At 48.2% G+C, this 25,024-nt stretch overlaps 1 protein-coding gene across 1 annotated transcript; it reads left to right on the top strand.

Moving 5' to 3' along the window:
• The first annotated feature begins 519 nt into the window (after positions 1–519).
• On the top strand, positions 520–22,009 carry smad6b (SMAD family member 6b). The gene is made up of 4 exons (XM_027022385.3): positions 520–2,152; positions 5,112–5,168; positions 6,216–6,293; positions 20,983–22,009. Exons 1-4 carry the CDS (start codon positions 1,357–1,359, stop codon positions 21,522–21,524), a joined length of 1,473 nt encoding a protein of 490 aa, XP_026878186.2. The 5' UTR covers positions 520–1,356; the 3' UTR covers positions 21,525–22,009.
• The last annotated feature ends 3,015 nt before the right edge of the window (positions 22,010–25,024 follow it).

The following is a 25,024-nucleotide window of genomic DNA, read 5'->3' as shown; positions in this document are numbered from 1 at the left end:
GCACAAGACCTCACAACCTGTTGTATATGACCAGAAGCCAAATGAGGGGCCTTCCCGCGACATGTGGTTATTCCTTAGAATTTGTGGGCTTCCCGCACTATTAAAAATTCCTTGTGGTTGAATTCCATACCATAAAGTCAAAAACATGGCAGGAGATGTGCACTGTGGTCACTCCTTTATGAATATATCATCTACAAAACCCAACAGCAAAGTTTTATACCGTATACATTAACTTACCATTAAATGCATATGCGAGAACTTCCACGCTTTTAAAATCGGTCCCAAATGTAAATTGTTTTTTTTTTTTCGTGAAGTAAAGAATCGACTCGGTTAGAATGCATAAAGTTAAAGGAAAGAGATGGATGTTACGCCTTTAAGAGTTAAGAAACTTGAAACCTTGTTTGCGCAACAATCAGTGCAGCTCAGAGCCGCCAAAGTGTCTAGACTAGCACATGATGGTAGTCAGCCAATGGCTCCATCGCTCTCCTCAGGGGCCCCGTGTGTGTGTGTGTGTGTGTGTGTGTGTGTGTGTGTGTGTGTGTGTGTGTGTGTGTGTGTGTGTGTGTGTGTGTGTGTGTGTGTGTGTGTGTGTGTGTGTGTCGGGGGGAGAAAAAAAAGAAAAAGGGAGAGAAACGGAGAAAGAGAGAGATCTGGGCTGTAGTTTGACCAGGTCTGAACACGGGATCGGGAGCACACTTTAGTCCACGGATTGTTCCTTTTCTGGCCGCAGCACACGGATATTTTGGATGACTAAATAGGAGTGCGCTGCAACAGTGGCAATCAACCGGGATCGTGAATTCCGGCAGGATTTTTCTGTGGAATTAATTCGCGGAGGAGCTTCATTCATGTCTCTAGTACCGCTATAGTGTGGATCTGAATGTGTTTCAAAGTCCGAACCATTTAAGAACGTGCAAATTATTTTTCGATATATGTTAGCCTATATCTTTCCGTGATTTTTAGCCAGAACGTCACTTTAGTCAGTATTGTCTCTAACCTAAATTATGCGTAATATACACATATTTCCTATCACGTAAACTAGTAAATAGAACATAGGTAAACTTTTTTTTAAGTAGTTGCATTTTGCATAGCGTCTTTCTTTAACTTGACGGCATTCACAGTTGAATGCATTTTGATTTCTGTTGAGCCTTGCTTTTATTTTACGCATTGTATTTTAATGCTACATAACATTGTGCCTTCTAAACTAATGTTGTGGTTTTGCCACCGACATACAGTGCTCGGCTGTGCATATATTGCACAGCAATCAGCAAACATTAATGTTGTACGATCTCAGAAACAGTTTTAAAACGCGGAGAGCTGAACAAAAATAAAAGCACATCTAGATTTTTAAATTGTCGTATGTTCAGGACGAAACGCTCAGGTCTTGTGCGGCGACTCTGGAGAAGCCGTTTGATTCCAGATAAAGAGGGGGGCGATGGAAATGGCAAAAGTAGCGAGGGGTCTCCGGACGATCTTTTTGGTAACAACCCAGAAAAAATTCCCAAGACGGAACTCGGACCGATGACCCCAAGCGGGTCACTTGGCGTGGACTATGGGGGAGTGTGTGCCAGGAATCCCAGTGAGATCGGCGGCTCCGGGGTCACTTTGGACCAAGATGGGGGTGCAGTGTGTGTTCTGGATCAGGGAAGCCCTCGGTCCTTGCAGGACAGCGATTGTAGGACAGTCACTTGCTGTTTATTTAAAGATCGGGACCATTCTGGATCCAGGACCCCCCAGGCTGCTCAGGGTAAGGAACCGAGTTCGTGTCAGTTCGTGCTGAGGAACCTTGGATCTCGGGACAACGGTTCTCCTGAGAGTCAAGAGGCGAAGCCTCGCTCCGTAATGGAGCAGGAACTCAAGACCGCCACCTACTCGCTATTAAAAAGGCTAAAAGAGAAAACATTGGATACTCTGTTGGAAGCCGTGGAGTCCAAAGGGGGAATGCCAAGCGACTGTGTAATGGTATCGCGGACCGAGCTGCGGTTAGGCGGCCACATGGCTCCCCCTCAGCTGCTAATCTGTAAGCTTTACCGGTGGTCTGACCTGCAGCACACGGCCCAGCTCAAACCGCTCTGTGAGTGCAAGAGCTTCGGGACACAGGATGGCCCCGTGGTGTGCTGCAACCCATATCATTACAGTCGTCTCTGTGGGCCAGGTAAGGATACCTGTTCTTATGTTGTTCAAGCTGTAGATTCTGAATATAAAGTCTGTGGTGCACTAAGAAAGGCTTCCCTGTAGGTTATAGTTAATTAGTTTGACTTGATTTGGCAATGCTATAAGGAACGTGTTAACGACTGACCACCGCTAGCGTTTCTCAGATTCAGAGTAACTGGAGATGCCTAGTATTGCAGTATGTGGTATGTAACTATTCTGTGTGACAGGCTTCGTATGCTCTCCCTGGCTTTGCAAGCAAGAAGTGTTGGATCGGGACCTTGTTCTTTGACAGGCTGATTAGGATGTTACAGGTGCTTTTGATAAAAAAAGAAGCTAACACTCTGCAGCCGCCCATATGTACCCCAGGTTCAAATCAAACTGGACCAACACTTGCAAGTGTGGAGAGTGTTTATCTGAAACTGAGCAAGAAAGTGTTATACAGAAAGGTGTCAACTGAACTGTTCGCATTCACAATCATTTCTCAGTTTTCTAAGCATCTGCTTTTACAGTGGAAACGACTAACCTTTAGCATCTAAGTAATTCTGTGATTTAAGCACACAGCCTTGAATTACCCCACTAAAAAGACCAAAACACGGTCATAAGTAGGCGTTTCACTGAAGTTTATTAAGTGCATAGACCTTTTTAATATGATATGAAGATTACTTAAGGCTTGCCAGTTGCTTTGTGCGTTATGGCTTGTATCATTTCATAACCCATTTGACCTATAGCAGAGCTATTCATTAATCAAAGTGATTCATATATTAAGAAACTAATGAAAGAGAAGATCTGAGTGGAACTTGTGATGTAAATTGAGAAATTAAATAAAAAGTAGACTATTAAAAACAGAGTAGGAAAATCGAATTCAAATCCTAAAAAATCTCATAGAATGCTAGGTTTGTACAGTCTACATTGGTGGCGTATGCATTAAGATTTATAAACGTTGGCCAAACAGTGACTTATTGCAGAGTAGCCTAGCTAACCTGGGGACCACGTGTGCATCACAAAAAAAAAGAAAAAAGAAAAAAAAGAAAAGCTTGCCAGCTACCCACCTTTCTTTTGCAACGTCCTTGACGAAAGTGGAGAATTCTGTTTTAAACTTATAAGTAGGCCCAACCTTTAACATTCTAGTGTTGGGTCTGCTCCATGCAATAAACTTTTTTTTCTGAAGAGCGCGATGTCGCCTCCGCGGTGGACAGCTCGTTTTGCTTCACAGAAACTGCAGAATAACGGTCTGGAAACGGCGGTTACTCATATTTCTTATTAGGGTTTACGTAATGAATAAACAAAAATCAAGTTTTTTTTATTACACCAAGTATAAATAACAGTGTATTGGACCGGTTGTGTTTTCGATCACAGCGCTAATCGCACTTGCCTTGGCTCAGAGATGTATGAGATGGAGAACAGCCCCTCCCGAGGCTTTGCGGGGGCATGCGTGCGTTCGTGTCCCGTTAAAGGGGGTATTTTCTCCATGCGACTGAGCAGGGGCCTCTCGGATCCGAAATGTTCTACCCGCCGTTGACGTTTGCGCATGTTCACAAACTACGCGAAAGACAGACCTTACAGTCCAAAGCTGTGTCTGTGCTAGACTGTTGTCAAGATAAGCAGAGTTTTTATTTACTCTAATTAAACATGGATTTATAGCGGGATAAAAATGCATAAACAGATCCACCAGACCGGTTTTTTGTTTGTTTGTTTGTTTGTTGTTGGGGTTTTTTGTCTCGGTAATTTTAAATATTTTTTTTAACTAATTTTCATTAACTTTCATTCGCACACGTTTGAGTATTTTTATATACCATGTGCCCAAATTTATAAAACGTAAAAAACGTATAAAAACCTTAATTGATTTATCACAAAATCCCCCAAAAGTAGGAATGGATTCACAACATTAAAACATCTGAAAGCGGGTGGTAAATGCGACTTGGCTGCGTGCGGGCAAAAGGCCCTGTTCTTTTTTCTTTTATTTGGTTAGGCATTAATCCCTTTGAAATGAGATCAGTTTCAAGTTGCGTTTTAAAAGGCCTTTTGCCTAAGAAGGTCCCCTCATGCTATTTAGGTGAAGGAGTGGTGATAATATACAGTTTGCGTACTACTGGCGCCAGACTGACTAGCTGTGTATCTGAGTGACTGAGTTAGGATCCTGGCAATTACTGCCGCCACTCTTAAAGAGACAGGAGCTATTATGGCCCTTTTTTTTGTTCCGTGCCTTCTCCCTCTAGGCGAGGTCACTACGTGTTCACCCACTTTGCTTCTTTCGTGCTGCCGTTGCGTTCTTATGACCAGTTTATCTTTTCTTTCAGAAGTTTTGTCCTCTGAGGTCACGACCCCACAATCTTTTCAGCAGTATCTGAATGTTTTAAAATTCTTTTAAAAAGGCCATGTTAGTCCAGGGCAACCAGCATGACGTTTGGAACCGTGTTCCAGCATAGTCCCCCCTCTTCCAGACAGGTAGCCAGAAATACGTAGGGAATGTTTTCTCCTTTAAAATTGGTCAGCATCACTCATTGCGCTTGAGACATCTTTTGAAAGATCGTGTCTAGTTTTTCATGTTGCATTTATATGTTGGCTTGTAAAATGTTGATACAATACAAACATTATTTGTTGTTTTGATTTTCAGAAGCAAATCACCAAAATTGAGGGGGAATCTACAATAATGCTGTTTTGCATTATAGTGGTTTTGTTTGGGTGTTAACATTTATTTCAATTAGTAATTTTCTTTTCAAAGTTTAAACCGTAAATTATGTGTGGGACTTGAACTTTTTTTCCCCTGTTTCTGACCTATTTAGCTTTACACACTGTAGTAGTACTAATCAAATACAGACATTTTGAACATCAGGAATGCAGCATCGGTGGATCAGCTCTGTTTTCCAGCCTTATTTAGGCTACACCATGTACTTACAGTTCAGTAGTTTGAGGGCAGGACATGTCTGTGATTCTGTTTTAATGCTACTGTTCTTCTGCAGAGTCGCCCCCTCCTCCATACTCAAGGCTTTCCCCTAGCGATGAACACAAGCCACTGGGTGAGCCTCACACACACACACACACACACACACACACACACACACACGCACATGCACGCGCACACACGCGTGCGCGCACATGTGTGAACCTACACACACATGCACATTCACATGCACAAACATATACACATTTGAGAATATGAAGTACTAATTACTCTTATCAATGAAAACAGTTCTAAAATTCACATTTGAGCGCTGTGCGTATGTATGTTGGATGCAAGTCTTATTTTAGCCATATTGCTTCTAAAGGCAGCAACAGACACATGAACACTATCATGCGAATGGTCTCTTAGTAGTAAAACAATTGGCTCAGACCAATACATAAAAGTATAATTTACCCTATGACCAACCAAAAAAAAAAAAACACGTAACAAAATAGGCTGGACCTTGTAGTGTAGCCAGTGGCACCCGGGCTCCCTCCCACTGGACGGATCGCTAGCTCTGGAGGGAGCTAGAGAGGAAGCATAGTGTACAGCAACGTGAAGAATTTTAATGGTGGCAATTAGGCACAGTGGCCAGGAATGTGTGCGGCAGCGGAGAGAGAGAGAGAGGGAGACGTAGAGTGAGCGAGCGAGCTTGGAGGCTGCAGCCAGCATCCGGGGGACCCATTTTCAGCATGCCAGTGTGGAGGCGGCTTGGGCTTGGGCCTGGATGAGGGTGGGATCTGCTGGAACCTGCCACTGGGTCAGTGGCTAGGCAGGGATACCCCCCAGCCCAACACACACACACACACACACGCACACACGCACACTGCCACTGCCCAGCCCTGGGCAACGACTGTAAGAAGGAGCAAATGTGACACCATTCTAAAGAACAAGCATTCTTCAAGATGAGCAGCATCCTTTGTGTGCAGTTACCGGCAACAGTTGCATGTTTGCCATTTGCTGAGATGCCATAGCAAGGAACCTGAAAATGCTGCCATGTTGACATGCTTAAATAGATTGCTGGTGAGAAATGGATAATATAAATATCTCCTCTGCTGAGCTGTGAGTATTTTGACAAGAGTTTACACGCTGATGTCACACTAATGGCCTCTTCTCTCTCTAGATCTGTCAGATTCCACACTGTCTTACACTGAAATGGAGGCTGCCAGCTCGCCAAACGTCACCCAAGGGGAATTCTCAGGTGAGTTGGTTTTTTTTGTGGACCCACAGCCCTGTGAGTACACCATTGCTTAGCCTAGCAACTGTGCAGCTAGCTGCAGCTAAACATTAGCATGCCCCATGCTCTGGTTGTGAAATTCTGCGCTGTCTTTGCAACCTTTGAGGAAATTTCACTGTTCAAACAAAAGCTATGTGCCTGCAACGATGACCTTGTGTCAGGTATTTTCTCTCACTCTTTCTCTCTCTCTCTCTCTCTCTTTTTTTTTTTTCACTGCAAGAAGCAGTAAATTTATGGAATAAATCACACAGTAAGCCATTTATCCCTGAGGCATTGATATGCTCCGGATGTCGTGTTTTATCACACCTGTACGATTTACCCCACACATCAGCCAAACAAGTCCGAGTTCCTGATGAAAGCTGGGTCTTACATGCCTCTAACGCCTGCTCCTGCATAGGGGCAGGAATAGGTTAACGTTGCTATCCCAGTGTGGTAGGAGCTAGGGTTTGGTTTGTTTTTTTGCTGTTTGAAACTATGGCTTCCCATGCGAAGGGGATACATGTGCAAACTTTGCAGGTAATTTGGCTTTTATGTTGTGCTTGACAACATAAATGTCGTCAAATTCATTAAAGAGCATACAGATCGGGGAGAGTGCAACGCAAATAAAGCTCTCATTGTGAGGCTGCGGTGCGGTGGGCCGGACGGGCTGGCCACAGACCCGGCCTACCCTCCTCTGTTTTTCTTTCAGAAATATTTGAGTGGGATCAAATTGTAATAAGATCCAAGCTTGCTTGGACACACACTCATTTACACACATGCACAAGCACACACACACACACACACACACACACACACACAGGGACGCACAGACCACTCTCCCACATGCATTTATCCATCGCAGGCATGCACACATGCACATTTGGAACCTTACACACACACACACACACACACAAGCAGAGTTACAGCTCTATCTAGGGAGGATAAACGTGGACTGCAGGGAAAGAGGGGAGAGGCAGGCAGGACATTTTCTCCTCATGTGAACAGGACCACACCAACGAACAAGAGGAGGTCCGGCCTCCTGATTTGAGAAGAAACACTCCCCTCTCACGGCATGCACTCAGCATGCCTGTCTCACACAGCCTGGAAGCACATCGTGCATGCACAGGATCATGGCCACGGCAGAGGGAAAAGCCTGCATGGCTTTCCTGCTGATGTGTCCCGCCACCACTACTCTCTAAGCAAGGGACCCTCCCTATGTCAACAAATGTCGGTTCAAACACTCTGGGTAATTCTAATAGACTGGTGCACTGCAGACGTGTTTGAACTGACTATGCTGTTGTGGCGGGCACACGGCTGATCTCTCTTTTTTTTTTTTGCTAAATAGAGTATTGTTTCTCTAGTGTGGGGTTGGAAAAAATAAATTTGAAAACTTGGGCTCGCCCAACTCTGCTTCTCTTTAGTTGCTCAGGTCTAATGACTGGTTTAAGCAAGCAGCAGGAACTAGCAGTAATCTTTAGTGAAGCATGTCATAACCCTTACAGTTAGGTTATTTTTCCCAGGTTTCTCAAATACCTCCAGTCTATCCTATTAGCTGCTGTGTAAGTAATTATGTTTCTCTTGGTCCGTGCATCGGACAGAGCTGCTCAGAAATGATATTCCTTAGGAATTCCCTCGGCGCGCTGGAGAAGAGAGGAATCTTTCTCCTTTTCTCCCCAAGCGCTTATCAGTACTCCCCCACATCCGTCTCCAGCACCGCACCCTTCTGGCCTCCAGAAAGCAGAGATCAATCGTGCAGTGCTCGAGCGTCTGCTCCCCCCACCCTCGTCCCTACCCCACGCGCAGGAACTAGGAAAGCTCTTAAAAGTGGGGCCACAGGGCAGAATTTCAGGGGGAGGGTGCGGTTGAGGTTACTGCAGCAGCACATTGCAGCCCCTGGGCTACTGTAATACCTGCTTCCAATATTTATCCCTTGCTGTTTGACAATCGCTGCAGAGCACGACTCAACTGGAGCAGAGGTTTTTGTTCAACTCTTGATTTTTAACTTGAAAGTTGTGTTCTGGTGGTTTGAGAGAGAAAAACACAGAGAGAGGGAGGGAGAAGAAGGCTTGCCTCATTCAGTCTGACTGGGATTCAGCATCTGGGCTTGCATGCACTTCATTACTTCACAACATTCCTCTGGATTCAGTGGAACTTAAGCCTAAATAATCAGGGGAAAAATACTGAACTGTGATATCTCTGACTGATACTGCTATAGTGATTTAAGCATACCAAGCATACTTGGTATTTTTCTCGTTCCTATATGAAAATAATTGGATAAAATGTTTATTTAAACATACATATTACGTAACGTTTACAATTATCATGATAGAATGGCAAAAAGCATTTTTACATGTATATTGAGTGAATCATATAGGGATCTTTTTTATTCATTTCATGCAGCAGCCTATCTTTAGTTAGCGATGAAAACAAATCGCACCTTTTTATTAGATTGCTTTGGATCGTTGTTCTGCTACCAGATGCTGTCGTATCCGGGCAGTTGGGATGCTCCTTACACGTATCCTCAGTCAGCAGTCAGCGTTTTGGCTTCCTGGTTGTTTTTGATGCATATCTACAGACATTCTGAATATTGTTCTTGATCTGAAGTGTTTTCCTTTATGGCTAAAATATTCTTCAGTGATCCACTGTTGTAATATTCTGTGGTTCGTCTGGTCATTTGCTACTTATGAACTCACCAGTGCATTCTCGAATCTTAGTAAACTACCAAACAGTCGACTGTGACAACTGTAATGATTTGGGCATGTCTCTGATTTATTCTGATTTGTCAGCTTCATGAAGTCCTGGCATTGATGCTTCTTTGATTCTTATGTTGAAAGACAACCAAAACAGACTCCAGATGCAAACACCACATCTAGAATCAGCTCCAGACTCTGTGTTAGTGCGCTTGTGCATGAATTAATGTTGCAACAGCACACAGCTGTCCAAAAAACAACTGTGCATACAATTACAGTTACTTTTGGCCTTCTAAAATAGAAAGAGAAGGAAAGTATATAAATGGATGTTATTCCTATATGGCTCAGCTATTGTAGATAAAAGTCCCTTTACTTCATTTCAAAGCCATTTTGCTGGTTTACAGAGCCAATACAAGGCACATGACTCTGTCCAGTTACTTAGAAACTTCACTGTACATAAGTGTGTTTTAATTAAATCCTGGTGACTCTAGTTTGTGTTAAAATAACTGTTTGGGGGCTGTAATGTGCATGTGTCTGTCTAACTCTGTTTTTGTTGGTATCAGTGTGGATTTGGGTGTGTGATAAACTACAATTATTGATTAAGTGTTGCGTTATCAAAGTATGCCCACAGAACATATAGCCCCAGGGTGTGTGTGTGTGCGAGCGCGTGTGCGCGCCTGCGTGCGTGTGTGTGTGCTGAATCTGTGGCTGGGTTAGAACTGCGGAACACCTGTTTCCTCACTCCCAGCTCTCAGTTGTGTGGACGTTAGAGCGACGATGCCCTTTGAAGTTATTGCTCATTGCTTCCTGTATAACCGTGTGTGTTTCCCTGTTCTGTGATCTGTGCATTTCACGCATTCTGGCCTCCGGGTGTGTAGCAGCGACACGCTGTTGCCTCCTCGCTGCTAGTTCCTCGCTGTGCTCTTGGGGCTTTTGATTCATCAGATAACATACAAATAATTAAAGTGAAGGGTTTAAAAAAAAAAATTTTACATTCGAAATCACCGACGTCATGATTTTGAAAACAACAACAACAAACGCTCTGTTAAAAAGTACAGTGGAACTAACTGCCAGATGTCAAGAAGGAAACCTGTCCAGACTGTTTACAGCTGTACAACTGTACAAGTGTACATTCATGTGGTATTGCATCATAATTGTGTGCATCAGTCAACATAGTGCAGCGTGAGCTGTGTCATCACTGTGAGGCCAGGCTTGGTTTTTCCTAGACGCCACTGTTGCCTGGGTCTGCTAGAGCTGGCATCAGTCATGCTTGTTCGGAATGGGAAGAATGCCTCGTCACTTTCACCAGGCATCCAACTGCAGCTGGCATGCTTTAAGAGTGATACCACCCACCTTCCGAGATTTGTCTGAGAAGACCTGGATATTTTCCACTTCGTCCCTGTTTGGCCAGACTTGGGAGTTCTGCTCCACCGGTCTGAGGAGCAGAAGGGCACAGACGTTGCGGGAAGCTGCCTGTTCAGCTGCCTGTTCAGATGTATCTCCTTCCTGACTTCCATCATTAAAGTTCAGCTTCCTTTAGCCTCTCCAGTAGGACTGACTCTAAAGCTACTGGCATAAGCTGCATATGGCAACAACATAAATGAGTAAGTAAGCAATGTATAGAAGACGCTACCTAGCAAAATATCCAGAGTTGAATTAACACCTAACTGGTCACAAAAGAGCACTGGGGGCGTAGATCCATCAGTCGGGATTTTGCTGTGTTTTGTGACCATCACAAGTGGATTGGCCACACACGGGCAGTGAATCAGACTTTGAGTGTATTGCCACATTCACATTGATATTTCTATTGCTGTTGTTTGTCAGCTTGCAGTGGGCTGGTGTTGTGCAGGTAGACCAGCCGCAGCTCCAGTTACAGTAGAAGTGCTGTGTAGGTTTTTTGTTCAGGACAAGTGGGGGTTTCTGTTCTAGAATGATAGTCTGACACACACACACACACACACACACAGACAGACACACAGAATGTTGTTTTCATGTTGTTGTTCTCTGATGCACATGCAGTATAAACACACATGCCTGTGTGACTAGGTCAGCTTGAACCACCTCAAAAGTTTAACTCATTCCTGGTGTGGGTGTGTGTGTGTGTGTGTGTGTGTGTGTGTGTGTGTGTGTGTGTGTGTGCGCATATGTGTGCAGCATAATTAAACAGAGTAATCAAAGCATGTATGGCTGTTCTTATTAGCCCTGATTAGATTGCATCTGTAAATTCTCAAGCAGTTTAAAATGCATTTGATATCTTTCCCTGGAATTGAGCTCATTAGCTTCCTCACAGACATTTGTGCCTAGATTGAGTTTAAGGCCATTGTGCTTTTTAATGTTATTTTCCACACTTTGTGTTATTAGACCGTGAACTGTAAATGTGCCCACATTCCAACTCCTTGATGCTGAGTCACTGCCAAAAGGCTGACGAGATGGGTTTTGTCCTTCACTGACACAAGCCACTACGGTTGGGATGACATCACCCAGATGACATCAACTTTGACATACCCCAATGCACATCTGAGGAATTTATTTAAGTGAATGTCATAGTGCTGCATTTTAATTTTAGCGGTTGTTCTCATGGGACGCTCTGCCGTGGTTTACCTCATTTCCTGCCGTTCCCACTTACGTAGGAGACACGCATCCCCTCAGCCGCCTGTGACACATGCTCCCTCCTAGCCCAGACCCTGGGCCTCCCTCCAGTGGGGTGAAATCCCAGACTCTAGTGAGGGGTAGCCGAGCCATTCCGGGCCCATTCCTCCCTGCCCCCCTCATCCCGCTGCTTGGGTTCGCCCCAGTGGGCTGCAGCCCACCCGGCCTCCGCCCCCTTTCTGCCTGGCACAGGGCCTCAGGTTTCCACCGCAGCCTCCGAGCATGGCCGCATTCACCCAGGCTCTGGAGAGATCCAGGATACGGGATGTGGAAATAATGTGACTCGAGTACTTCCACCCAGCCTCCAAAAAACCAGGTTCTGCGGATTGTTTATTTGAGGGGAAGGAGGCCTCGGCCAAACATCCTGTTTTAAAAAGCCTGCCTTGGCTGCGTAGCGCCGGACCGCTGGGCCCCGCTCAATCGCCCCTTTGACGGCAGGGGGAGGATGAGGAATGTTGAAGAGAAGGCCAGTGGTTTGGAGGTGATGTGTGTTTGTGTGTGTGCATGTATGTGTTGGGTGTGTGTCTGTGCTCATTAACTGAACTTTCCTGCCAAGGTTTGTTCTGAGTTTTACGTATGGAGCATGTGACACTGAACATCCTGAGCAAAAAAATGTTTTTGTCTCTTACAAACATGCACTGACCCAAACACACACACACACACACACACACACACGCCACTGTGCTGTGACTGAAGCCATGGGGTTCTCCTCGAATGTGTGTTCCTGTCCGGAGAGAAGGCTTCCCCTTTCCCGTTAAATAACGTGGTTATCAGTCATCAGACAACAGCTACCTTGCCAGCTCGACGTCTCCACTGCGTTGGTTGTGTCTGGGCCTCTGACGCAGGGCTGGGAATAGGTGCTTCACATCAGAGCTGTCCCAACATCCCTGTTTTCAGTCTGTTTTCAGGGCCTTAAAGGAAGTAGGTGTGGCCTACCGAAAAACTGTACAGACAACTGTATTGTCTGTAAAATGTTTGAATGTGTAATGACACAGATTGGTGCTGTCTTATCTCCTTATGGGCAAGTGAGTGTGTTCACAGTGTGCAAGTCCTTATGGTGTGTGCGTGTGCGTGTGTGTGTCCGTCCGTCCACACACTGTTTGGCCTCTTGATGTGGGATTGGAATGAGATCTCAAGGATATTAGATTAGAATCTTTTGTTTTCTCTCCAGGTTGTTTGAGTGTTATAAGGATTTCAAGATGTGAGGCTTTTGCAAGGCGTGTGTGTGTGTATGTGTTTGGGGGGGGGGGGGGGGTCTTTTTTTAACAGAGCTGTTATGTACTTTTATAACAGCACAGCAACACAATACATATAGTGTTCAAGCCTGCCCGCATCGTATTTCATTTTAACGTTTTTTATGATTGCAACTAGCCATTCATCAGGAGGCTTTGCAGCTCGTTTGAACCCAAGCACAAGCGTTAATCACTCACTGGATGAAGAGGTGTGGCGTCAGATGCTTCACTCTCTGCTCGGCTAATAGAAACCTGTTAATCTGGAGAACGGCACGGCAGCTGCCTGCAAAATCAGCCCTGAGTCAACAGAGACTATGCTGCCACACACCGTGTTTACTTACTTGTTCATGGCAACACTGTTAGGCTCTGGGCAGTGCTTGCACTCCCAGGGGCTCACTGGAAGCTTCTCTAAATGACGGAGCTTTTTTGAATCGGGCATTTCGGCCTTGAGTTGATATGCTGATTCTGTCCTCGACCCCGATGGTCAGCCCAACCTCGATCTAAGCCTTGTTGCAGGTTTAGCGTCCACACTGATGTGGCACACTGGCCGGCAGGCCACTTCCTCTGCATAGCTGCTAACGTGTAATCCGGGCCCTTCCTAACGCACGCGGGTGATCCCGGCGCTCGGACAGCTGCACGCGTGCCACAGAAAACCAGGCCCCGTCCTGCGCCGATCCCCGGCGTTTAAAAACACGCGGAGCTTGCAAGTGATTGCTTTCACCCGGAGGCTCACTGCCCAGCCCTGCGCGGCGGAAAGGCCGCTCTGCTTGCTGCCACTCCCTCTGTCCTCCAGGAGGCGCTCCTGCGCACCCACACGCTTCCTCCAATGGAGCCATTCATGCAGGCCAGGCCACAGGGTTAGGACAACAGATAAAGGGCCAGCCGTGCCATTAAAAATGTATGGAATGTCCAACTGTTGGTTTAGTGTTTTAGCGAGCCCACTCTCAAGGCTGCGTGGGGTGGGGGCTGGGACGAACAATGCCCCGTTTGAGCGGTGGGTGCTCTGAAAGCCCCCCCCCCGGGCCCTGACCCAGGGGAGCGGGCGGAAGAGGAGGCATTTATGGAAGCTGACGGCGTGTGTTGGATTTTGTTTTATTTTCTCAGTGTTTTTCAAGGGCGGGCACTTACAAATGCATGCGCATGGCTCTGTCAGGGTGGGAACGGGGGGATTTGGACGTGTGGTCCAGTCGGGTGACTAAAATGAGGTGAAGGATTGTTTTCCTGCTTTCCTCTCCCGAGGAGCTTTGACAGTTGCCGCCGATGGCAGGTGGTATTTTTAAAAGTGCAAAGAGCCGCGGCACAGTGAGGCTAAAGCAAGGTGCACTTACGCAGCCCGACATTTCCACACTGAGCAAGGTAGGCTGTGTGTGTGTGTGTGTGTGTGTGTGTGTGTGTGTGTGTGTGTGTGTGTGTGTGTGTGTGTGTGTCCCTGTTGGCTTGGCTTGAGACTAGCTAACATTTTGCTAACAGTGGATGTATTTGCAGCAGATTTAGATCTGACCTTTCCTGATGTGGCTTCTTCTCCCTCCCTCGGGTGAAAGAGTTGTCAGGCTCAGGCTAACACATAATGGCAACTGCAGCTTCGTAGACACTTTCAGAACCCCAGTGCCACTCCACAGAGCTGTTTTCTTTTGTAGTGCTCACAAACTGCTCACCCACGGCTCGCCCATGTCTCACCCACTGTTTCCCAGTACACTGTTCCAAGCTGATGCTGATGGCAGTACGTGACTTGATCAGCGTAATGTCTTGCGGACAGTGAGCAGCACTCGCTCGGTGTCGGGCCCCTCGTATGAGCGCGGCAGCGCCGATCGAAACGGAGCGCGTCTGTCGGCGTGCTGACAGATCCCATTTTGCCTTCAGCGTGTGAGACCCAGCCGGCCGATCAGTACTCCGGCATCCGCTAAGTCAAGCGCACGTCCATCACCTCCGGCACGTGGCGTCCGTTTCCGTAACCTTTGTCTTAAACAAACCTCTAGACACGGATGAACCGGCGTGCGATCTCATGCCGCGGTGCGCTTGCGGCAGACTCGTGCCCCTGGACCTCGCAGCAGAAATGACATTTGTGTTTCTGTGCACGGATTGCCGCTTGTGCTGGAAAATACGCTACTGGAAATACAACAGCGCTCAGGCGTGCAGGTGGAAAGCGCTGCTCATGTATGCGTAGCGTTGTCGCATCCACGCCTGTGCTGGGATTAGTTGTGACCTGTCATTTATGACCGATCCAGCGGAGGGAACCAATCCGGGTTCCGCGTCCTGGCTCGGAGCAGCAGTGCACACGGGCCGCCAGTACCCACTCCGGCTCCCTCCAGAGAGGCTGGTTCGCTCGCGTCTTCTGCCTCGCTTGACGGAGCATGAACAGCAGTGTGCGCTGGGTCGGACTCGGCTGGCCTCCCGCGGCCCAGCAGGGGCGAGGGGGCGCTTATCGATCCGACAGGTCTTCCTCGTCGACAACGGGACAGGAGAGGGAGAGGTGGAGGCACGCAGTTCTCTGCGGGCTTCAGTTGCTCACTCGCTCGCTCGAGCTGGCCGGTGCTCATTCACGCTTTGTTAATGTCGCCGAACACGTTATGGGGCCCCACAGAATGGGAAAGAGAGAGAGAGAGAGAGCGCAGATGGGGAGGTAGTAGAGGGGGAGAGAAGCAGAGAGAAATCCATCTGTGTGAAAGCGCAGGGCCGGTTAGTGTGTCTGGCTGATAGAGCCGTGTTTGATGGCACAGATAGCACAGACGCCAGCCTAAATGTAGCCCGCTGGAGAGCTGTAAGTTGCCCTGCAGTGATAGTTGTCTAAAAACCTGAGCCTTACCTCACAGGACCGAGGCCTTGGGGCCTGGCCTGCCGTGTTTATTCTGCTTCAGTTTTTCCCACTCGGAAGAACTCCGTGATCCCCAGGAGCAGCCTCACTGTCCAGCCAGAGTTGGAAAAAGAATGCTCTGGTCTGTCAAGAGTGGCGTCAAAAGATGAATTCCGTGCACCATAAAATGTAGTCTTTCTCTTTCCTCTTCCTCCCACCTCTTTGTCTTTGTCCCTCTCTCTCCCACTCACACACTCACACACACACTCACACTCACTCACACACACACACACACACACTCACACACACACACACACACACACACACACACACGCGTGCACATAAACATACCCTCAGTCTGTCTCCCCCTCTGCCTGTCAGCCTAGTGGTAGAGTCTAATAGCTGGAGGGGAATATAATCCTTGGCACAGGATAAGAGACTGCAACTCCCCCCTTCTCTCTCTCTCTCTCTCTCTCTCTCTCTCTCCCTCTAGTTAAACGGACCGGCAGCAGCTCTGCTCTGAGCTGCGGAGGAATGAGTTCATCTTTTCAGAATTCTCTGGATTAGAGGGGATGATAAAGACAGGGATGTAGGCCTGCAGTTTGGTGGGAAGAGATGACAGGCCAGCTCAGCCATGCTGCTGTTTGTCTCTCTCTCTCTCTCCCTCTCTGCCTCCTTCTTCTCTCTCTCCTCTTGTTCTGTCCTTTCTTCCCTGCATGGTGCTTTTAAAAGCATTAGGGGGATAATAAGAGAGGATTGCCACCGAAACTCTTGAGATCTTTTCGTGTACTCAGTAGTAATTACTCCCAGCTCACCCCACTGAAGTGTTGTTGGGATGTGAGTGTGTGTGTTTTGGGGTGGGCATCTTCCACCTCTTCCCCTCTGCTCTTCATTTTCCCTCCACCACGTGAAAAGGCACCGTTCAGGAGCAGAAATGCTCGACATACCGTGTAAACATAGCGACTGCTGGAGGGAGTGTGTGCTCGCTGCGCCGCCAACCCTACGATTTCGCTTCCTGGATCCTCCACGATTAAACCCACGCCGACCCGGGTCCCATGCTCCCACCTTGCCCTAACGCCCCCGGAGCTCGTTTACTGAGGTGCCCTGAGGCCAAACTGGGAGCCTGTGGCGTGATTCATCTGCAGTTTTAAGTCACCGGCTTCGCCATCCGAGCAGGCTTCGAACGCTTTGATCCTCCTCCTTCCTCAATGAGAGACCAGAGGAGGAGACGCAGCCGTGTAGGTCTGCTGTGGTTTCCATGGAGAAGTTTCCTTGTTGGTGAACAATCTCGCTCTTTGCCCTGCGAAGCACGCGATGAGAGAAGAGGCATGAAACGCATTTGTTTACCCAAGTGATTGTGCTGTAGTTTTAACAGGGCATTATTTGCAAGTGCAGACGTTCAAAGGCAGTGCCTGTGTGCGCGCGCGCGCATGTGTGTGTGTGTGTGTGTGTGTGTGTTTATGAAGAAGTTTACCAATGAAGCAAAACAAAAGCTGGGGCTGAAATGCAAGCCTGGTTTGTGGATGCTTGCACACGGGTCCGTTTTGTAGTAGCTCGTTCCCTCTGTCTTTAACTCTAATTGAATGCAGACAGTTTCAGAAAAGACTGGTCATCCTCCCCAGCCATCACCTTTAATCCCCTGTTTGAGGGTGCAGTTTGCTAACACCATTTAAATCATTCTGCTTTGACTGAGCGCTCCTGGCTTTAATGTCAACACATTTCGCACCACAGTGCCACACGGCCTTTCAAAGGTCTGGCGCGCCTTCCAGTGTTTACCAACCTGTTCTCAAAAGAAGCCCAGGGACCCTAAGTGCTGATCCGGGACCAGCCTGCATGTCTGCGTTACTGTGAAGTGCGCAAAGCACATCCAGAATGCCGCCGATCCGAGGCCTGCGAGCTCCAAGAGAGGTGATTGATGGGTAGCGGCTTCGCACGACAACTTCCCGAGACGCTGCCGAGCTGGAACGTATGCTGGTTGGTTCCGAGTTGACGCAGCCCCTGGAAGAGCTGCATTTCTGGGTGGCGCAAGTCGAGTGGTGAACTCGGGCTGGCTGAGCGCGCTGTCTGTCTGCTGGCTGTCGGCCTCTGCGAGACCGGCGTGCGGAGGAGACAGTTCTGAGAATATAATGGCGATAATAGCAGCCGTTACTTTCTTAATGGGTAAACGGAGCTGTTGGGAGGTGGCAGGGTTAAACAGATGCAAAGTGGTGTAATTGCTCCCAGCTTGCTTGTGCGTGTGGGACGGTGGGCGGATGTGTGTATCTGTGGCTCCCTCTGAAGTGAGGGGAACCCCAGAAATGACAGGGTTGGATGGTCTTCGAATGTTCTTCTTTAAGACGTGCTTCAGTGTCCTGCCCTTCCGCTCATGTGGAAGCGTTGTGCTATGACTGAGGGTTTACAGGGCTGTCTTTAACGGTGACTGCAGCCAGGGAGTTGCTCCTGTTGACTGGTTCTCCATCTCCATACTAGCATGTTCCAAGTGCACTTTCTACCATTAACAGTAAATTGACTTTGTATGTGTGTATGCATTTGAGTGTGTTGAGTGACCGTGTGTTTGTGTGTATGTAGTATGACTGTGTGCGTGTCTTTGTGTGTGTGTGTGTGTGTGTGTGTGTGTGTGTGTGTGTGTGTGTGTGTGTGTGTGTAGTATGACTTTGTATGTGTGTATGCATTTGAGTGTGTCGAGTGACTGTGTGTTTGTGTGTATGTAGTATGACCGTGTGTGTGTGTGTGTGGGTGTGTAGGAGGGACCTCCAGGGGGCAGCAGGAAGGACCTCTGTGTGTCCTGATTGCGTCCTCTGTGTCCTGATTGCGTCCTTTGTGTCCTGATTGTCGTCGGTGTGATCATGTGTATTTCCCAATACCTGCTCTCCCGCAAGGCACCAAACGTGTGCTCATCGCTTTACATCATCTGCCTGCTCGGCTGGTGGAGACACTTTATTCAGAGGTGCATTGAAATGTGGTGGGTGGTGATTTGTAGATCAGGAATGTTGGTGAGAAAAGCATGTGTGTATTAAGGGTGGCATGTCAACGGTGATCTTTAGATGGGGGAAAGGTAGATTGATAGAATGTGTGTGAGAGAGAGATTTAGTGAGACAGATTTATTGAAGCAGAAAGAGCGAATAAAGCAGGGGGAAGGGCTGAAACCTACAGAGAGATGGTGAGGGAGAAGTTTAGGAAGTCGTGCTGACCATTTCTCAACAGAACTGTGTGTGTTGGATAATCAGAGAGTATTTGTGGCAAAATGTAGAGAGATTGAGAAGATGGATAGAGAGAGATGGCCCTGTTTTGTTAAGGAAAGTCCAGTGAGTTTACCCGTCATCGGAAGATTGATCCTCTTCTCTGTCTTTCCCTCCATAATGACACACTTATAGAGCAGCTCTCAGCAAGACACGGTGCAGCCAAAACACACACTTTACTCCATAACAAAATACTGCCCAGTATTCTCCTCACCTCTCGCACACTTAAAGTGTGTCTCGCACATGTGTGTCTGTCTTAAGCAGAGGCCTCATGGAATGTCCATCTCCTGCTCCTAAACTAAACATTAAATAGATTATTAACCTTTATCCTTTACACCTATGTCTAAAACCATGGAACATGCACCCCTGGCTTCTCTCTCTGTTTCTCTCTCATTGTCTCTCTGTCTCTTTGTCTTTTTTTGTATAAGCTAAAGTTATGTGATACTCTTGGGTGAGGGACAAACTTAACCGCTGCTGACCATTTTCTGCTCATCATTATAGCCTACATCTCTCTCTATTGTCTCAGATGTATAGATGTGGAGGCATCGTCTCATGTGTCGCAGCTTTTCCAAAGCCTTTGTGTTTCACTTAAATGTCTTCAACTGGCTTGTGCGTGGCCTGCACCATTTATGCTGCCCATAAGGCTGTGGCCTTTTTTTTTAAGCCTCTGAAATGATAGCAGACAGAGGGCTGTAAAGGCTTTGGAGGAGAAAAGAAAAAAACTGCCTTGCAGGCTTGCGCAGGATCTGAGGAATTCATTAATGGTAACGTTCAGGGGCCCAGGCAAGAGGGGCCACCAGAGTTCCACTCCCACACACATCCAGATCTTGTACGGCAGCCTAGCTGGCAGACCTGTTCCCCTTCCCACAGCGGAGTTGTAGTCCCGACATACCTTTCCCAGGATGTGCACTTTATTTCTAACGCTTGCGCGTTTTTTGCTGTGTATTTTCACTTGTGCGACATCAAATCACCAGCGCATGTGTGTGCCTGTCTGTGTGTCTGTACTGTGTGCTCTGAGTTGGATGAAGTGTGTGTGTGTGTGTGTTCCTCCACCTCAAACGCTCTGAGAAATAGCCCAGCCATTCATTAGGGTCCGAGTGCACAGCCAGTGACAGGAATGGGGCCACAGACTGGGCCCTTTAAATCCCTTCTGCCAATAGACTCTCTGAAGCAAAATAATGGCATCACTCTGTGTGTGAGTTAATGGGAGCTGATAGGCCAAAGCCTGGGGGTCAGGGGGTCGCGAGCTTGGGCTAAGTTGTCAGGGAGCTGAATGCCATTCCCCCAGCCTGCAGTGGGAGCAGGGAGGGGACCCTAACCCTAGCCGTCCAACCGCACCCCCATCTTCAGCCACCCACTGGTTTAGAGAGAGAGAGAGAGAGAGAGATTAATTGTTGGGGAGGAACAGGATATGAGCTCAGGGAAACCCCCCTCCCCAAATGCTCTCTCCATCAGCGGAGGAAGACCAGAGTAGCAGAAATGTACACAAACTGTAGAGTGTGTGTGTGTGTGTGTGTGTGTGTGTGTGTGTGTGTGTGGCAAAGTTCAACACCAGGGAGCTATAATTCATTGGGAGAGTCCATGGGCTTGGACTACTCAGCCATGAGCAGTGAATGAGCAGTGAATGAGCAGTGAATGAGCAGTGAATGAGCAGTGAATGAGCAGGCTGATTTATGGGGAGGTGGGCGTCTGGAGCCACTCCTCGCCTTCTCCTGCAGGTATTCCAGGACTAGCCATTTGACCATGCTGGCGAGAAGAGCTTTTCAATGAGTGGAGACAGAAGTTACTATTTGCTTTTAGAGGAGTTTGGTAGGGTTTTGATTTTTTTGGCGTTCTATCCAATATTGTTTTCAATTTGGATTTTAAGATTTTAACATGCTATGGGTAGTCAGACAGAAGGCTTGTGGTTAAGTCAATGTGAGTACAAGGAAGATTGTACACAATGTCAAAACAGCCTGTCTTATTTAAAGGCTGTTTTGACATTGTGCACAATCTTCCTGGATAAAGAATCCCTTCATTTTTGCGTTCCCGAGATCCTAACCCTGCGTTCCCCCGTCTCTGTGTCTGTTCCAGACGCCAGTCTGTCGCCGGACGCCCCTAAGCAGATGCACTGGTGCAGCGTGGCGTACTGGGAGCACCGCACGCGGGTGGGCCGCCTCTACCCGGTGTATGAGCCCTTCGTCAGCATCTTCTACGACCTACCTCAAGGCACGGGGCTGTGCCTGGGCCAGCTGGGCGGCGACCGGCGCGGGGGCTCGGCGCAGCGCACGCGCGGCAAGATCGGCTACGGCCTGCTGCTGAGCCGCGAGGCCGACGGCGTGTGGGCCTACAACCGTAGCCAGAGTCCAATCTTCGTCAACTCGCCCACGCTGGAGGCCCCTGGGGGCCGTGCCCTGGTTGTGCGCAAGGTCATGCCCGGCTACTCCATCAAGGTGTTCGACTACGAGCGCTCGGCGCAGCTGCGGCACCAGGCCGAGCCTGGCTTCCTGGACGGGCCCTACGACCCCAACAGCGTCAGAATCAGCTTCGCCAAAGGCTGGGGACCCTGCTATTCACGCCAGTTCATCACCTCCTGCCCCTGCTGGCTGGAAGTCCTCCTCAACAACCACAGATAACACAAACACACACGCAGGTGCGCGCACAGGTGGACGGATGGACGGATGGACAGACTTAGGACTTAAGAGAAGTGCCGAGACAATATATGGACCTGACAAACTATCCCAAATATTATCTACTTAGATTTAATATAAAGTTTTATATATTATATGAAATATATATTATACTTGTAAATACTGGAGTCATTTTTACAATGTAATTATTTATGTATGGTGCAATGTGTACATGGACAAGTGGAAAAAACAGGAAATGCACTTTGGCTTATATATATATATATATATATATATATATATATATATATATATATATATAAAAATATATATAAAATATCTATAAAGATAAAGAATCTTTCAATACCGATTTGAAAAATTATACAGCAAAAATAGGATGAGCCTGGTTTTGGTGTATAGTTTTCATATATTATTAATATCCAGACAAAAAGCTAACACCATTCACACATTGATAATAAAGTATTCGCATAATATGTCTTGATTTGCCCTTTTCTGCCTGTACATTTGTCACTCACCTTCAGAATCACAAATCTGTAGGTGTAGGTGACCTCATGATATTCCAAGCGCTCAAAGGTCTCGGGACCTGCACGTTTGTCGCAACGACAGCACCTCCGACCTTCCTGACCTATACTGTTTTAGCAGTATAGTCATTTTCTCTTGCCTCAGCAACGTACTGGATGAGGCATTAGTGAGGTGCGTTCCTAGCACTGCCTGTCTGAATATACTTCAAAAGCTATGGGTGGAGTTCCCCTCAGGCGCTGCCACAGGCACCAAAGTGTCTAGCAGATGAGGAGCCAGCCTGAAAGCCCCCCGCCCCTCCCCACAGCGGCTCTGCTTGTGGCTGCACTTTTCCCATCATCCTTCTGGAGACAAGAGAGAGTTTCTGGTTTGTAATGTTGACCACCGTCACTGGGAAGGTAACAGCACAACATGTCTGTCTTCTGTCTGATCCTTTTCATCTGAACAAGGGAGTGCAAGAATTATTAAATGATTAAGTTATTCTTATTAAGTTAGCATTTTAAACTTGGATTTCTTCTCTCTCTCTCTGCCTTTCAGAAGAACTGAAACTTTCCAATATATGTATTTCTTTACCCATTAAAAATGGGAAAATAAAGCCCATGAAAACAGCTTAAAGTAAACTAATGCTTTATATTGGTTTTCCTCCTTTTTCCTCAGGCAATGACCTAAGCTATGCCATTTGGTCACATTTTTAAGTCCTTACTTCAGTGTAAGTTATTTTAAGTCTATGATCTTTATTATACGCTAGCTAAGCCAACGTGTCCAGTTTCATTCTCGGGTCCTAGGCGTATCTCCATAAGCCTCCCGGCCAGCATCATGTTTTCAGCCGTCCTGATTGACGGACCGAGGACAGCAACCAGAGTTCCTTGAGGTCCTTGGGAGCCTGCGTGGCCGGGGCTGCGGAGCGAGGAGGAGTGCGGTGCGGAGCGCTCGAGGCCTGGCCCACTTTCCCCATCCGCAACGCCTGCTAAATCCAGCCTGCGCGCCTGCCATGCGACGAACGTCCGCGTCGACCGCCTCAGGTGGTTTAAGGGCCACACCACACTTCCCCTCCCAGCGAGTCACCAGGAGAGGAGGCAGCGGTGTCTCCAGGCACACTGATGCCCCCCCCCCCCAAAAAAACCATCCCCACTCCCCCGTGTGCATGCGCATGCTGGAACCGAGGTCCTCCGATGGTCACCAGGGCGGGGAAGGCCAGCGGCCTGTAGCCAGGCTGGATGTGGCCGAGCTGGCTTCCCTTCTAATTGCTGGTGTTGCTTCTCAGACTTGCCAGAGGAGAATGCGAAGGGTGGGTGGAGCTTCAGGAAGGGAGCTTTGCTGCTGATTCTCTAGTCACTGTCCAGCTTGCGCAGAGCAACGATGAGATTGCAGCAAGCCACAGTGCTTTTCTATAGCAACGGTAACTGTGCCAGCTCCTGGGCCAGTGCCGCACGGACCTTACAGTAGTTCACTGTGGCGCTCATAGAGGTTTGCTGTAAGCACACAGTGCTCTGATCAATAGGGAAGCGGCATGTGGTACCCCACCGGGAGTGTGACTGGGTCGCTTAATTGAAACAAGTTGCGCCCTCGCAGCCTGTCTCTGTGGCTCGTCCTCGGAGGGGCCCTGCCTCGGCGCCGTCTCCCGCCGCGCTGAGGGCAGGCTGGCCACGGAGCTCTCTCCAGGCCGCGCGCCGTCTGCCTCCAGCCCCGTGCCGCGCTCAAACGGCCCCGAGGAGCAGCTTGCTCTAACCCCCCCCCCCCCGGGAAACTCCTTTCGCCTTTGTGCTCGCCTCCGAAAAAGGGGGTCGCGGCTGTGGCCTTGGCGGGCCCGAGCGAGAGCCCGGATACGCGCGGTGCAGCCATTACACAAAGCGCCCCAGCGGGTACGAAAAGCGGCCTAATTAGAGCACGCTTGGGCAACGTCCAGACAGAGGAAGAGAGAAAAGGAAGAGAGAGGGGGAGCGAGAGTGAGAGAGAGAGAAAGAAAGAGCCTGGGAAGGCACTCTGCTCCTCATAGTTGTGGTGGAGCTGCAGCTCCAGTGAGGATGGGAGGGCGTGAGGGAGGAGAACGGAAAAGACGTGTAAGCAGCTTTGCAAGCAGGCTGCTACCTCAGGGATGGTATTGATTAAGGGCCCTTGTAGAGCCCTCGTTCTCCCACTGCCAAGAGCATCCAGGCTGGCTGGAACCAAGCAGAACCAGGCCCTGCTGGCATCGGGTTCACTTGTTTTGATCACAGAGCCCTCGTGCTAGCAGCTTAGAAGGACTGGGAACATTTTTTTAAAGTCTTCCATCTAGTCACTGTTCAGAGTGGATGTGCATATGGTAAAAGTCCTTCACGCACACCATCACAGAGACTGGGGAGAGCAGTGTTCCTCCTTGGCCAACTTGCCTTCAGCGCGGACTATAGAACCCCTGTTCTGAAAGGGGTCTGCAAAGCCGCTGACCTTTCCAGAGTGCGTGCACGCATGCGGATGCCTTGAGAGCCTGATGATTTTGTAAAGCGCATTTCAGAAACCTTGCAATTATGACCTCTGTCCTGGCAGGGCCTGGCTGCATTCCGCCGACTTCACATTCCAGGGCTGTGCTGTGTTTGGACACATTCGAAGATAGGGCCCAGTAAATGTACAACTCGCTTGGCTATTAAACGGCACTCACGGAGCCGAGCGACCTAATGGCTTCTGCAAAAGCAAACTGAAGAAGTTCGGGAGGCGCTCTAAGCAGGCGTCAGTCAGCATGGTAGCGCAGAACTAACGGATGTGATGAACGTGCAGAGCTCGTGTGGCGGTGCAGATAAAGTAAGGTGCCAATAGTTTCAAGGTCAAAGGTTCAGTTCCTCAGGGTACACGTGTGTAGTCACCTGAAAATATTGGTTTTTCTGCTTTGGTAGTAAACCAGGCAACTGTTGCAGGAAAAAAGTAATGTAGCCAAGAGCTTAAGGTTTGCCTGCATACAGAAAAATGACATCTTGCCGATACTATTTGCTTAAAAT

The sequence above is a fragment of the Electrophorus electricus genome, chromosome 6 (genome assembly GCF_041902795.1).
Source record: "Electrophorus electricus isolate QZ-2024a chromosome 6, ASM4190279v1, whole genome shotgun sequence".
NCBI classification, from domain to species: Eukaryota; Metazoa; Chordata; class Actinopteri; order Gymnotiformes; family Gymnotidae; genus Electrophorus; species Electrophorus electricus.
This window is presented reverse-complemented; position numbering and strand designations above follow the sequence as displayed.